At 39.7% G+C, this 13,938-nt stretch overlaps 3 protein-coding genes across 5 annotated transcripts in view; 2 read left to right on the top strand and 1 right to left on the bottom strand.

The window, feature by feature from the left end:
* The window catches only part of LOC110520075 (sodium channel protein type 2 subunit alpha), a 54,247-nt gene extending 49,789 nt beyond the window's left edge, over positions 1 to 4,458 (bottom strand). Inside the window, exon 1 of the mRNA XM_036974349.2 lies at positions 3,929 to 4,458. The gene's annotated coding sequence lies outside the window, so the exon portion shown is untranslated. The remainder of the gene's footprint in view (positions 1 to 3,928) is intronic.
* Positions 4,459 to 6,241: 1,783 nt separating this feature from the next.
* Positions 6,242 to 11,155, top strand: slc38a11 (solute carrier family 38 member 11). The gene is made up of 12 exons (XM_021584378.3): positions 6,242 to 6,443; positions 6,559 to 6,682; positions 8,182 to 8,256; positions 8,360 to 8,494; positions 8,646 to 8,711; positions 8,906 to 9,012; positions 9,109 to 9,188; positions 9,382 to 9,452; positions 9,664 to 9,825; positions 9,939 to 10,051; positions 10,165 to 10,296; positions 10,395 to 11,155. The coding sequence occupies exons 1-12, from the start codon at positions 6,399 to 6,401 to the stop codon at positions 10,671 to 10,673; spliced, it is 1,389 nt and encodes a 462-aa protein (XP_021440053.1). The 5' UTR covers positions 6,242 to 6,398; the 3' UTR covers positions 10,674 to 11,155.
* A 114-nt stretch (positions 11,156 to 11,269) lies between these two features.
* LOC110520074 (cordon-bleu protein-like 1) overlaps positions 11,270 to 13,938 on the top strand; it is a 53,563-nt gene continuing 50,894 nt past the window's right edge. Inside the window, exons 1-2 of one of the 3 annotated variants that reach the window (XM_021597103.3) lie at positions 11,276 to 11,656; positions 11,888 to 11,974. In XM_021597103.3, coding sequence (XP_021452778.3) covers positions 11,616 to 11,656; positions 11,888 to 11,974 — 128 coding nt within the window. In that variant the 5' untranslated portion in view covers positions 11,276 to 11,615. Of the gene's footprint in view, positions 11,657 to 11,887; positions 11,975 to 13,938 lie in introns of all 3 variants that reach the window. The other 2 variants (XM_021597102.3, XM_090229729.1) reach the window with 2 other exon arrangements.

Here is a 13,938-nt window from a genome sequence, read left to right as displayed (position 1 = left end):
AGCCTCGATTCTTCTTGGGTATGACGCTACAAGCTTGGGACTCCTGTATTTGTGGAGCTTATCCCATTCTTCTCTTCAGATCCTCTCAAGCTCTGCCAGGTTGGATAGGGAGCGTCGCTGCACAGCTATCTTCAGGTCTCTCCAGAGATGTTCAGAGACGATCGGGTTCAAGTCCGGGCTCTGGCTAGGCCACTCAAGGACATTCAGCCACGCCTGTCTTGCGTTGTCTTGGCTGTGTGCTTAGGGTCGTTGTCCTGTTGGAAGGTGAACCTTAGCCCCAGTCTGAGATTCGGAGCACTCTAGAGCAGGTTTTCATCAAGGATCTATCTGCACTTTGCACCGTTCATCTTTCCCTCGATCCTGACTATTCTCCTAGTCCCTGCTGCTGAAAAACATCCCCGCAGCATGATGCTGCCACCACCATGCTTCACTGTAGGGATGGTGCCAGGTTTCTTCCAGATGTGATGCTTGGCATTCAGGCCAAAGAGTTCAATCTTGGTTTCATCAGACCAGAGAATCTTGTTTCTCATGATCTGAGAGTCCTTTAGGTGTCCTTTTGGCAAACTCATAGCGGTCTGTTATGTGCCTTTTACTGAGGGGTGGCTTCCGTCTGGCCACACTACCATAAAGGCCTGATTGGTGGAGTGCAGCAGAGATTGTTGTCCTTCTGGAAGGTTCTCCCCTCTCCAGGGGAGCGGGGAGTTCTTGGGCACCTCCCTGACCAAGGATGGCCCTTCTCCCCTGATTGCTCAGCTTGGCAGGGCGGCCAGCTCTATGAAGAGTCTTACTGGTTCCAAACTTCTTCCATTTAAGAAGAATGGAGGCCACTGTGTTCTTGAGGACCTTCAATGCTGCAGATCTGTGCCTCGACACAATCCTGTCTTGGAGCTCTACGGACAATTCCTTCGACCTCATGGCTTGGTTTTTGCTCTGACATGCATTGCCAACTGTGAGACCTTATATAGACAGATGTGTGCCTTTCCATATCATGTAAAATAAATTGAATTTACCACAGGTGGACTCCAATCAAGTTGTAGAAACATCTCAAGGATGATCAATGGAAACAGGATGCACCTGAGCTCAATTTCAGTCTCATAGCAAAGGGTCTGAATACTTATGTTAATAAGGTATTTCTGTTTCTATTTGTAATACATTTGCAAACATTTCTAAAAACAGTTTTTGCTTTGTTGTTATGGGGTATTGTGTGTAGATTGATGAGGGGAAAAAATGATTGTATAAATTTTAGAATAAGGCTGTAAAGTAACAAAATGTGGAAAAGGTCAAGATCTGAATACTTTCTCAAATGCACTGTAATTGCCAGCAGACGTTTTATCAGCTTCTTATTTGTGCGAAAGAATTTTGGCATTTAAGTGCCATATTGCCTACTATAGCCGACCATAAACCACATTGAAAGTCCAACCCTACTGGGCACAGACGTCAATGCAACGTCTATTCCACGTTGGTTCAACGTAATTGTATTGAAATGATGTGGAAAAACAGTGTGTGCCCAGTTGGACGTGAGTTGTTTAGTCTGTTATTAAAATAAACACAAATCACTTTGTCAACAAAGCAACGACTAGGCTACTTTCTTTCGTGGATGGGAGCTGTTGATTGAGGGATTTGAGCGGGTTATTTTCTTCGCGCATGTGCTGCTGTCTATGGTGCTGCAAGTTTAACCGCACTAGGCTAAGTGCAGAAATGCCGGTAGGTCTAGCAAAAATGCCTGACATCCCCTTTACAGTGGCTGCTGGTTGTGTGCATGTCAACGATTTATTCTCCATTATTTCACAAGAGATATGCCCAAGAAGGAGAGATTAAAAAGTTATGGCATTACCCACATAAGAGTCTAGAATGATGTAACGATTAAAATCATACTCGTTTTAGGGCGCATATCCCTTTTTGTATATTATGTTACATGTCATGACTAAATATGCGTGTTGATTTAGTTTACTCATGCACGCAAACACATGATACGATTATGGAAAGTTGAGATAGGAATTTCAATTAACAATAGCACTAGGAATTGCTGTTTTTTACTATACTTCAACAAAATGGTTCAAAATCAATGTTCTAAGCTGTCAACAGCAAGCAAAAGCAAATTACTGAGGTGAAAGACATACCCTAAAGATATGCTATCTGGCCAACCAGTCAAACAACAGATGAGAATATATAAAGGACCATTATCATGTTCAAACCATTATCAACAGCCTATGAGCAACACATGCATGACATCTGATTGACTGTTACCATAACCGGTTAAATCAAAGTTGAAATGCAGCCTGACACACTGCTTCTTGTATGGTAGGCTATGTACTATCTCTCATCCAGAAGGTTCTCCCTGGTAGGCTGCGGAGGGAAGGTAAATATCGGCTAAATAAGTGGACACAACAACAGAAAATGAAAAAGGGTGCGTGTTACACATCCGAAAATGAACGCCTAGATTTCGGCTAACCTCACATTTGTTTATATGGCCGCATGAGATGTTACATGAGGTAATCAAACAGGTTATTTTATCAATGGCAGATTTTCAATACGAAGGGTCAGCTGCTATATCGCTATAATTGAGGCTTTAGTTATTTCCATAGAGAAGGCTCCAACGCCTTTCTCAATGCAACATCTCAGCCCTACCCAGCTAGTCTGGTAGAGCCAACACCCTCAACCCACCCTTCCCATTCACACACAAGACAGTACTATAGCCAAGCGCCCACAAACACTGCTTGCATCCCTCCTCAATTTGTAAGAAAAAATTGGCTACTTTGTCGAGTGATTAGGGAAGTATGATACATTTAGGTCGTCGGCGAAACTATACATACTGCAGGGCCTATACATTATGATGAGTTCGAACAGACTGATTATGATTTATAGCCTACAAATATATGTATATTGATGTGTTATGACAGGCCTATTTCGCAGATTAATAAATAAAAACGTGTTTTCCCAATGGGAAAAAGTCGAAATAATTGATTGACTGATATGTGTTCAGTTCTCATAGTCTTTCTTCGGCAATAATCATATTACGGCCTATCTAGTCCCAGGGGCCGAAGTGTCGGCTACAGTCGGTTATCGTTGTCTGTCTGGCTGTTCCATCGTTTGTAGCCTTTTTGCCACTGCTGATATGAATCTAACAGGTTGGAATACCAGGAAGTGACACCTTCTCTAGGTGGGTCAGTTGGAACAATCTGTTTTATAAACCTGATACAGAAACAGCAGCAGAGGGGACAATATTATGATCATAGTGATCGACAACATTCGATTGATATCCGCTCTGACAAGGTTAAATTAGGCTACCGTAGGGAACAAGTATAATTTGTGGTGAACTATATTTTCTCTGGGAGATCAAAAATGCCGAAAGAACAATGTTGTCAGAGGCTATACTTCACGCCTGATACAGTGTTTGATCCATTGACATAAGAATGAGGTTTGATCACAAAGCTGTCATAACTAGCAGGATCATAGTATTATCTTCTAAAGAGCTTATTTTACCCAACAAGACAAATTCCCTTTAAAACCTACGCCACAGTTGTTCTTTTCTTTTTAAATGAATAAAAGATATGTACATTCTGGTAATACCCTGACAAAATGACAAGATGACTATAATAAAGATGACCCTAAACTCAATTATTTAAGTAGATATACCAAGGTCTATCAAAATTATTTGAATATGACATATTTAGGTTAGGCCTACGCATCATGGAAAATTCAGTTACCAATAATTGATCTTTATTGTTTAAGGGCCTTCCAGGCATCTTCTTTCCCCCTATTTTTCCATCAGCTTTGAAAAAACGGGACAGCTCCCTCTCCGCTTTCTACTGAGAAATTAAATGACTGTAGAAATAAATACTTTTTTGGAGAATTATCTAAATTACGCAGACAAAATTTCCCACCTTTGGGCAGCCCCATGACATCCATTCCCATCCCCGGCACCCACCATTAGTTTGTCATCAAAGAAGGTTGAAAAATCCGCCAATAATCGCCAGGCACGCCTTGATGTTGCTTTCTCCCGAGTAAAAAGGTGATTCGAGGACACATGTGGATACTTGATTAAGTCAAAAGGTTTTCCTCTCTATAATGTAGTATTTCCCAGAGATGGACCCCCCCAAAAAAAATCACACAGGAGAGCGTTATGAAATTGCTGCCAGCACAGTCGCCTTGTTCAGAGCATTCTGTTGCGCTTCCGGTTGTTGCCGGGTACAAATGACTGCAGAGATGCAGGGTTGTGTGCGTGATCAGAAATAATGTCTGCTGTGGTCGTGGATGTCGGGAAGAGATAATAGAGAGGCAGCCTACAATTTGGTATCACTGAACTGGAGATTACATGTACCTGTAACATAACCTTAAAAAAACATAACAAAAGTGTCAGATCGTCATCTAGTGGTGGGTGAAGTAGGGGAGGTTTTTTCTCATTATGATTCGACTAAAGGCTTCGCTACACACTGTCACTACCATGTGTGCGTTGTCACTACCGTGTGTGAATCCATTTAGTTTTTCTACCCTTTAGTAGGCTACTCTTGTTGTCATCATTTTGTATAGCCTAATCTAAGAAAACATAAAATACCAACTTTGATGCATCTATTACTCTTTTATTAGATGTTTGTTACGAGACTGATAAATAAGAAGGCACGTATAAAAAAAAGTGTGAATATTGCCAGCTGTCATTCTACCTCTAAAATACACCCAGATCTTCCAGGTTTTCTGAGGGCACCTAGGGGCTGCAGGCAGCATTGTTCAGGGATCAAACGGAATGATATGCTGTTTTGTGTCTTTCGTCCAATTACTGACGTGCAGCAACCATCACCTCTGTATTTTCAGAGAAAACAGTGTTATTGAACGTATTGATAGTGTCCCATTCGATGTGTGAGTGTGAGTGAAATAGTTGATGAAGGAAGCACATATAGATTGGTGTTGCCAATTGGGTAAAATGTGTTGGTTAAACTCTAATTTGGGTAAATTACACTAACACTACTTTTTAATTATATTAATTATATTAATTACATCATGAATCTCTAAAGATTTTGTTTTCTGGGTAAGTTCCTTTCGTTGCCAAAGGGGCCCACACTGATGTATGACTAACAAACCGCTCTGTGACATTTACAGACTTCCCTGTTAAATGTTTTTCCCAGGATACTTTTTTTTCCCATTCAGAGGACATTGCTGGGTTCATGTTGCTATAGCACGTTTGGCCAGTGTGTGAGTTTCCACCATGACCCACTTCTCTGAGTCATCAGCAACTACACTGACACATTCAGTCATTTCTAGGACATCAATGCTCAGAGACAGGGACTCTGATGGGTGGTGCTCTAAAGAGCAAGCGTTTGTCTGAGTGCCAGCCAGACAATGTGGCCCGGACTGAGCTAATGCAATCCTGGGTAGGACAGCATGCATTATGGGAAAGCAAGAGTGTGATCTCAACTGCTTTAAATGTTCCAAATAATTTAATAACTGATTGAGACTTTAATGTTTTTCTGTACCAACATTGGATGGTGGTGCCATGTTATACACTCTTGTAAATTGAGGAACAGCTCATCTCACATACAGTAGTGAAGCCTAACAACACATTGTACTACTTTTGATATTAATTAAAGTATTCATTCATAACACATTTGTATTGTTGATTCCACAAACAGACACGATTTGATTTCAGAAGTCAAATAGTTTTTGTTGAGTTTAATTTTGTGTTTCTGCTTTGTTTTTCTGCATGGGACTATCTTTCTGAGAAAAAGAAAAACATGTCTGACCTAAATTGACTCTAGCCTTTTAGGCCTTCTCATGTCAGCTGACTAGATCACACTGGGGTATGTACAGTAGGCTACAATTCTTTCATAATGGAACAATTAATATTAACACATGACCAAAACTCTATGGACTCTTTGAAACCCTCACAAATGTTGAATGGAACCCAACATACTATTTATTCCACTGTCCCTAATTGCAAAGGACGTATATGCCTATTTTTATTATCCATTTGGTGTAGAATTTGTTCGTTTTTGCATATTCACTCCTTCAGTTGAACAAAGAAATACTTTGGATACTAATCTTTTAATGCTCATTTCACTCGACTGGGTATGTGTGTCGAATGCGGTTTACAGGTTGGACGCGTTCCAGATACACAATTCTGCGCAGGTCTATAGTTCACGTCTCAGGAACATACATGAATATTATAATGATGTTGTAATCAGCGCAACCCAATGCAGAAATTGTCTAGACCTATCAGGAACGCACCCAGTGTTGTACTAAGCCATTTAGGGGCGCTGTTGCCATCGTTTTTCATGGGCGAATTTAAACGACTCCGATTTGGAAAGTTTTGAACATTCTGCCCAGTTAATTAATTTCATGGCAGAGATGCGAATAGAACGTTTTATAAATTGACGGAAACACTTAGAACACCTGGTGGAATAAAAATGAGTACATCAATACAGGAAAGTGGAGAACGGGAAGCTCACCAGGTAGGCTGCCGATTTACTATGATACGAATAGGTTTACTTTTATTGATACTCACGATTACCACCATTCTACAACATGATGTGTTAATTGTGTTAAAATGTGTTCATTTGACCCTAGACGGAGAATGGCGAAGGGAAACCGTTGCTTGCTTCACAAAAGGTGGTTGCAGGAAAAGTCAAAAGTTCGATGATATCAGCCGCTTTTAATTTCATCAATTCGATAATAGGATCTGGAATAATAGGTAATATACATTCAATTGTGGGATCATCATGTTTGTATTTCAGTAGCATAGCAGAATATACCTACTGGTGGCAATAGCTGCAATGACACCCTTCTTGAGAGGGGAGTACCAGTTGCAAGTTACTGTCTAATAAGTTGATAAATCATGTTACCCAATAAGATAAGCAAGTTATATATGTTGAACATGCAGGATCACATGATTTCCTGGGAATAGAAAACATCATAGGACCACTTAGAAATGTCCTTGTTTTTGAAAGGAAAGCTTTTTTTTTGTCCATTAAAATAACATCAAATTTATCAGAAATACAGTGTAGACATTGTTAAGGTTGTAAATGACTATTGTAGATGGAAATGGCTGGTTTTTAATGGAATATATGCATTGGTGTACAGCGGCCCATTATCAGCTACCATCACTCCTGTGTTCCAATGACATGTTGTGTTAGCTAATCCAAGTTTATCATTTTAAAAGGCTAATTGGTCATTAGAAAACATTTTTGTAATTATGTTAGCACAGCTGAAAACTGTTGTTCTGATTAAAGAAGCAATAAACACATTCCTTCTTTAGACTTCTGAAACTCGTCAATCTATTCTTGTTCTGAGAAATGAAGGATATTCCCTGTGAGAAATTGCCAAGAAACTGTAGATCTCTTACAATGCTGTGTACTACTCCCTTCACAGAACAGCACAAACTGTCTCTAACCAGAATAGACAGAGGAGTGGGAGGCCCCGGTGCACAACTGAGCAAGAGGACAAGTACATTAGAGTGTCTAGTTTGAGAAACAGACGCCTCACAAGTCCTCAACTGGCAGCTTCATTAAATAGTACCCGCAAAACACCCGTCTCAATGTCAACAGTGGAGAGGCGACTCCGGGATGCTGGCCTTCTAAGCAGAGTTGCAAAGAAAAAGTAATATCTCAGACTGGCCAATAAAAATAAAATATTAAGATGGGCAAAAGAACATAAACACTGGACAGAGAACTCTTCAAAATAATTTCAAAAGGGTTTTCTAATGATCAATTAGCCTTTTAAAATGATAAACTTGGATTAGCTAACACAACGTGCCATTGAAACCCAGGAGTGATGGTTGCTGATAATGGGCCTCTGTACGTCTATGTAGATATTCTATAAAAAATCTGCAATTTCCAGCTACAATAGTCATTTACAACATTAGCAATGTCTACACTGTATTTCTGATCAATTTTATGTTATTTTAATGGACAATTTTTTTTGCTTTTCTGTCAAAAACAAGGACCTTTCTAAATGACCCCAAACCTTTGAACGGTAGTGCACCTCAGCCAGATTGATCAGCCCCTGGGTGGTTGGCCTCTGCATCATATGACCACTGACATCATAATACTTCTTTTGTGCTTCCAAAATTCTTTCTAAATTGTATGACTCAACTTTTTCTGTCAGTACAATGAAAATATAAACTCTTAAAAACATATATATATTTTTGAATATGTTGTGATAACATGATCTGTCATTTAATTTGTTTTCCAGGTTTGCCATACTCCTTAAACCAGGCTGGCCTTCCCCTTGGCCTTTTTCTCCTGGTTTTGGTAGCATTTATTACAGGTACGTTCTGTAACGGTGACAACTGTGATGAACTTCCTTTTACTATAGAATGTATTTAACTCAACAGCTAACATTGTGGCGTTGTCCTGTTTCTTCCTTGCAGACTACTCTATCATCTTGTTGATTAAAGGAGGGAATCTTTCAGGGACAAATAGTTACCAGTCACTTGTACGTAGCACTTTTGGTATCACTGGATTTCTGGTTCTGTCTTTGTTGCAGTTTCTCTACCCTTTCATTGGTAAGTCTTGAATGGAGGTGCCATTTTAAAGTAAATCAGAACTACTTTACAACCAAGATTTTACAAGATTGAGCAGTCTCATACAAACTAATATACAGGTACTGGTTGGGACTTGGATTGTAGACATAACCACAATGTGTGTCTTCCCCAGCTATGATCAGCTACAACATCATAACTGGTGACACATTGACCAAAGTGTTTCAGAGACTACCTGGAGGTACAGTATGGCACATTGTACTTTAATGTAAGATATCTGAACAAATACAAGCCACAACTTGTGTGCATTGATATGCTAATACAGTGACAGTAAAAAAAATAGGTCACAGTTTTTCTGAATGAAGTGCAAACACCAAGGCCACGTTTGTTAATTGCATATTGCTCATTTATATTTTTCATACATGCTATTTGCAGTTGGACCGGGCCACATACTTTCAGAGAGACATTTTGTCATCGCAGTGTCCACTATTCTATTCACATTACCCCTGTCTCTTTTCCGGAATATATCACAGCTGGGAAAGGTAAGACTTAATCACATATTGTCACATTTATTTTTATAGAAGTCATTGACTAATTTTATCATTTGTGAGCTAAAGCATCTATCTATGTGATTCCAGGTGTCCTTACTGTCCATGGTGTTGACTGTTTTCATCCTCATCACTGTTATCATCAGAGCAGCTACCCTGGGACCACATATGTACATTATATTACTTAACACTGTCATAACCTATTCACTCACATGCTATACCATATTCTAATCCAATCTGAAACACATTCTGTTTTTATTTTATATTTCAGTCAACTAATCGACTATTGAAACCACTTACTCTGGAATTAGAAAATCTTAAAATGGCTAACAACATGTTTATCCAATTACTTTGTGTCCTTAGTCCCCCTACAGAGAATGCATGGGTGTTTGCAAGGTGGAATGCGATTCAGGCCGTTGGTGTTATGTCTTTTGGTCAGTTCTCATCTACATCAACTGTATATTTGTAAAGTACAAGTAATACTTGCTCGAGACAAAACGACCCATACATGTGTACATCTTCATATTGTATGGTAATGGCTATCAAGTTTCATAATAGAGGAACCCCACTCAAAACAACCACACAAAAATGTAATTTGGACTGTTCATAGGTTGTAAAACTGTGCCATATCCCTTTGTTCCATAGCCTTTATCTGTCATCACAACAGCTTTATGATCTACGGCTCTCTGAAGGAACAGAGCCTAAGTAACTGGTCTCGTGTCACCCACATGTCTGTTGGTTCGGCTATGATTGTCAGTATTATGTTTGCTGCGACTGGCTATGCTACCTTCACTGGGTACACGCAAGGTAAAACACAACACATAGAATCATAGAACCATCTTGTGGTGTTAGACCCAAGTTCACCCATATACATACTGCCTAAGGAGTACATTTTTCTGATCGCCTCTTTATATTTTCAGGTGATATCTTTGAAAACTACTGTGGGAACGATGACCTGGCTACTTTTGGTCGCTTCTGTTTTGGCATCAGTATAATAACAACTTTTCCTCTGGAATGTTTTGTGACTCGAGAGGTATGACGTTATTTATGCACATGCCACTTCATATGGCACAGGACAGTATCATTGATTTTAGTGCACATCACCCTGTAAAAATCAAGTCCTTATTCTGTCTTTTATGTTTGCAGGTAGTAGCCAATGTTTTTTTTAAAGGGTCTCTCAACAACCATGCCCATGTGGCGGTCACCTTGCTCATAGTTGCAGCGTGCACAGCATTATCCTTGGCCTACGACTGTCTGGGTATTGTTCTGGTGTTAAATGTAAGCCGGATGACCTTTTGAATTGTTGTAACTTATTTCTATACAAAAATTACAATGGTTATCTTTTTAACAATATTGTTTTTTTTTTTGTCTCCCAGGGTGTTGTAAGCGCCACACCTTTAATTTTCATCATTCCATCAGCTTGCTACCTCAAGCTTTCCACAGAGCGCTGGTTCCAAGGTGAAAACCGCATCCCCTGTCTCATCCTCATAGCTGGTGTCTTTGTCATGACAACAGGTTTGATCATGGCGGTTATGTTCCCCCAAGACTGCTCCCATGGAGCCGAGATGTTTTACTGCGCAACTTCCAACCTCTCCATATCCCCCACACCACCCACTGAGCTACTCTTTCAGAATTCAACTCAGAATTCTAGATGAAACGTTGTTGTTACACACTGGGGTTTTGTGATATGACTTTGTATGCTCATTGTATTTATTACCTCTGCAATGAATGTGTGTGTCATAATTTATGCTACTATTTGTGAAAATGCCATAATGCAATAGATTAATCAATTTGTATATCAGACTGAGACAAAGTTCCACTTTGAATTTCGAGAGTAGTTACCTTCGAGAAACCTACCACACGATGTCGCTGTAACATAATCAGACTAAATAAAACTTTTATAAAAACGTTTCTCGAAGGTAACCTTTTGCCCTCTTGCCTTGATATCACGCCCTTCGAAGATGTAGTTATAGAAGTTTGTCCAATGGTAGTGCATTTTCCACTGTTGGTTAGAGGGAATATGTTATAAATTTACTATTTGGGTAATTTCATGATTATAATATTTAGTATATTTCAATATTATAAATGTAAACCCGAATTGTTCACTTCACTAAAAATAAAAGTAATATGAATTGTCTCCTGCAGTACAATTTTTACATACATTTTTACTGTTGAATTAATTAAAAAATCAGGCAAAGTATGTGTATTCCCTCTGGGATGGATAGGTGAAAATACCGCTGGGAGTAAAAACGGGAGAAGAGTGAAGGTATTCAACGCCCCCACGAATGGTTATTTGAATCTCTACTCATAGGTTTTGACGTCGATTTTTGGAGTTGGTATGCTTTTGGCAGAGGCAATTTAGCAGCGCTTGTAGCATGCATCGTGTCACAACTTTGAAATGTAGACTGCTGGCTAAACGTTGGAAAGACTGGGTTGTGCTGGCGGCGTTTTGGAACAGAGGAGCGACTGTCAAGATAGAAGTGGGAGTTCTGGAATTCATTTTGAACGCACCAGTAGCCTAATGTATCACTGAACGAATCAACGCCACGATATATTTTGTACGGTATAATTTATTTTCTTCTCCCTAATAAATACCGATGAAAGTTGACAGCAGCGCGGAGGGCCAGGGGCATTCGTGGTAAGAGATGACGAGTAACATAATGAGCTTAATTAAATCATAATTGTCCTATGCTCCACTTTGCATGCCGGGCAACAAAGGGCAAGTTTACCATCCGAAACGCTGTCCTGATTGTCAATAGGGTTTCGACCATCCACAGCAAGTATTCGGATGAGACAGCTCTAGATGTAAACATGTGCAATTTTAGTTATGAAATATGAATAATTGTGTGCTTTGCTTCACTTTCGGTAGTCCGGGGGACTTTGTTAAACCTGTGCAACTAGTCATGGATGATAATGTGTCCCAACGAACACCACGACGACGACACTCTGGCTCTAGGTATGTGGATTCATTCTGGGTGTATTTACTAATTAAGAGGCTTCTGTGTGAGAAGATATTGGGATTAATTCTGTCAGCTGTCAGCCAACAGCTTTTCTTCTCAACTCTAGTCTACATTACATTATTGTTCACTTCATGTTTAGAAGTAACATTAGCCACTATTATTTGGAGGTGTGCTGAAATGCTTCTAAAGATTGATCAGGAAATGACAAAAAAACGTGTATCATTATTGTGGAATTTTTAAACATGTGAGATCATCTTGAGATGACATCAGTTGGAAAATATGAGACTTTTGTAACCCATGGAGTCTTATGTCATTCCAAACCTTTTCAGTTCAAACCTTTTCCCCGACTTAACTGGGATCCCATAAATTCATTAATCTATTCTATACCATTCTATACCCCCAAAAAGTTAGTGTTGCAACACATTTTTGGACACATGTTGCAAGCAAATTGCAATTTAGTGACATAATTGCATGTCTAAGGCAAAGCTTGAGATGTCAACTCTAACCTAAATTCTTCCACCTCATACATGTACATGTAGTAACTAAAGAAACAGTTGTTGCAGACATTTCAGTAATTTTCAAACTCCGCTAATGTCCTGCCTTCAGAGTTGTTCTGAGAAATGAGGTGAGGTGATGGGAAGCGTTTGAGGCAAACCAGTGTGCATCTCATGTGCATTATAATAAACGACTGGCTATTTAATTTTTGTCAATACAGTTCAGAATAATTGTTTGTATGGATGATTTCATAGATGTGTCATGTAGTGTAGATGGTCCGATAGACCGCTGTGTGTAGTTTGTAATAATTACCTATCCCAAAAATTCCCCTGGTGGTAAAACAAAATGATCCATGAGAATATGTTTGTGTCTTTCCTAATATTGAATATCAAATAAGAGTCAAAGATCATCTCTTTACAATATGTCACAGTCATAACACTTTTAATGTGCCATTTATTTGGTTCAGGAACGGTTGCTTGGAGATGATGTCAGCTGACAGTATTCCAGTTAGTTGGAGGCGTTGGCTCTTAAACTGGGGAATGAGTTTCCAAAGTTCTTTGCAATCTTTTAGAGTCACTGCTCACTCCTTTGGCATGCAAGGGAGGACTAAAGACTTCATGTGATTTTAATTAGAAGCGATATGGAGAATTTGAAGGCTTGATAACAATTAATGTAAAGTTTCCATTTCTCTAGTTGCTGACTTTCCCATATTGAGACTGAAATACATTCATGCATCCATGTCATAAATGTAATTTATAATATAAACAATTTTTCAATTAAAACCACTATCTCCATGAGCTGTTGCGTTATTTGTGGCTTCTCATACTTGGAGCCATTAGACAAATGCTTCTGAAAATTCATCCCACTTTACAAGTGCAATGACTTGTAGAGATATCATTTGGCCCTCCACGACATGCTACATTTGTTATTCTACTGCTGACACTGCCAAAACACAGGCCCTCGTCCCCCTTTACTGCCATAACAGCCTCCACTCTTCTGGGATGGCTTTCCACTAGATGTTGGAATATTGCTGTGGGGACTTGCTTCCATTCAACCACAAGAGCATTAGTGAGGGCAGACACTAAAGTTGGGCGATTAGGCCTGGCTCGCAGTCGGTGTTCCAATTCATCCCAAAGGTGTTCGATGGAGTTGAGGTCAGGGCTCTGTGCAGGCCAGTTAAGTTCTTTCACACCGATTTCGACAAAACAATTTATGCCACAAAGTTGGAAGCACAGAATCGTATCATGTCATTGTATGCTGTAGCGTTAAGATTTCCCGTCACTGGAACTAAGGGGCCTAGCCTGGACCATGAAAAACAGCCCCATACCATTTCCTCTTCCACCAAACTTTACAGTTGCCACTATACATTCAGCCAGGTAGCGTTCTCCTGGCATCTGGCAAACCCAGATTCGTCTGTTGGACTGCCAGATGTTTAAGCATGATTCATCATTTCAGAGAACGTGTT

This window comes from Oncorhynchus mykiss, chromosome 3 (assembly GCF_057628025.1).
Source record: "Oncorhynchus mykiss isolate SJ-2025 chromosome 3, ASM5762802v1, whole genome shotgun sequence".
Lineage (NCBI taxonomy): Eukaryota > Metazoa > Chordata > Actinopteri > Salmoniformes > Salmonidae > Oncorhynchus > Oncorhynchus mykiss.
This window is presented reverse-complemented; position numbering and strand designations above follow the sequence as displayed.

Bases quoted from the DNA above. Each gene is read 5' to 3' on its own strand.
- slc38a11 (XM_021584378.3), top strand. From the start codon at position 6,399: ATGAGTACATCAATACAGGAAAGTGGAGAACGGGAAGCTCACCAG. The intron at 6,444-6,558 runs GTAGGCTGCCGA...ATTTGACCCTAG, and splicing joins GAGAACGGGAAGCTCACCAG to ACGGAGAATGGCGAAGGGAA. The intron at 6,683-8,181 runs GTAATATACATT...TTTGTTTTCCAG, and splicing joins AATAGGATCTGGAATAATAG to GTTTGCCATACTCCTTAAAC.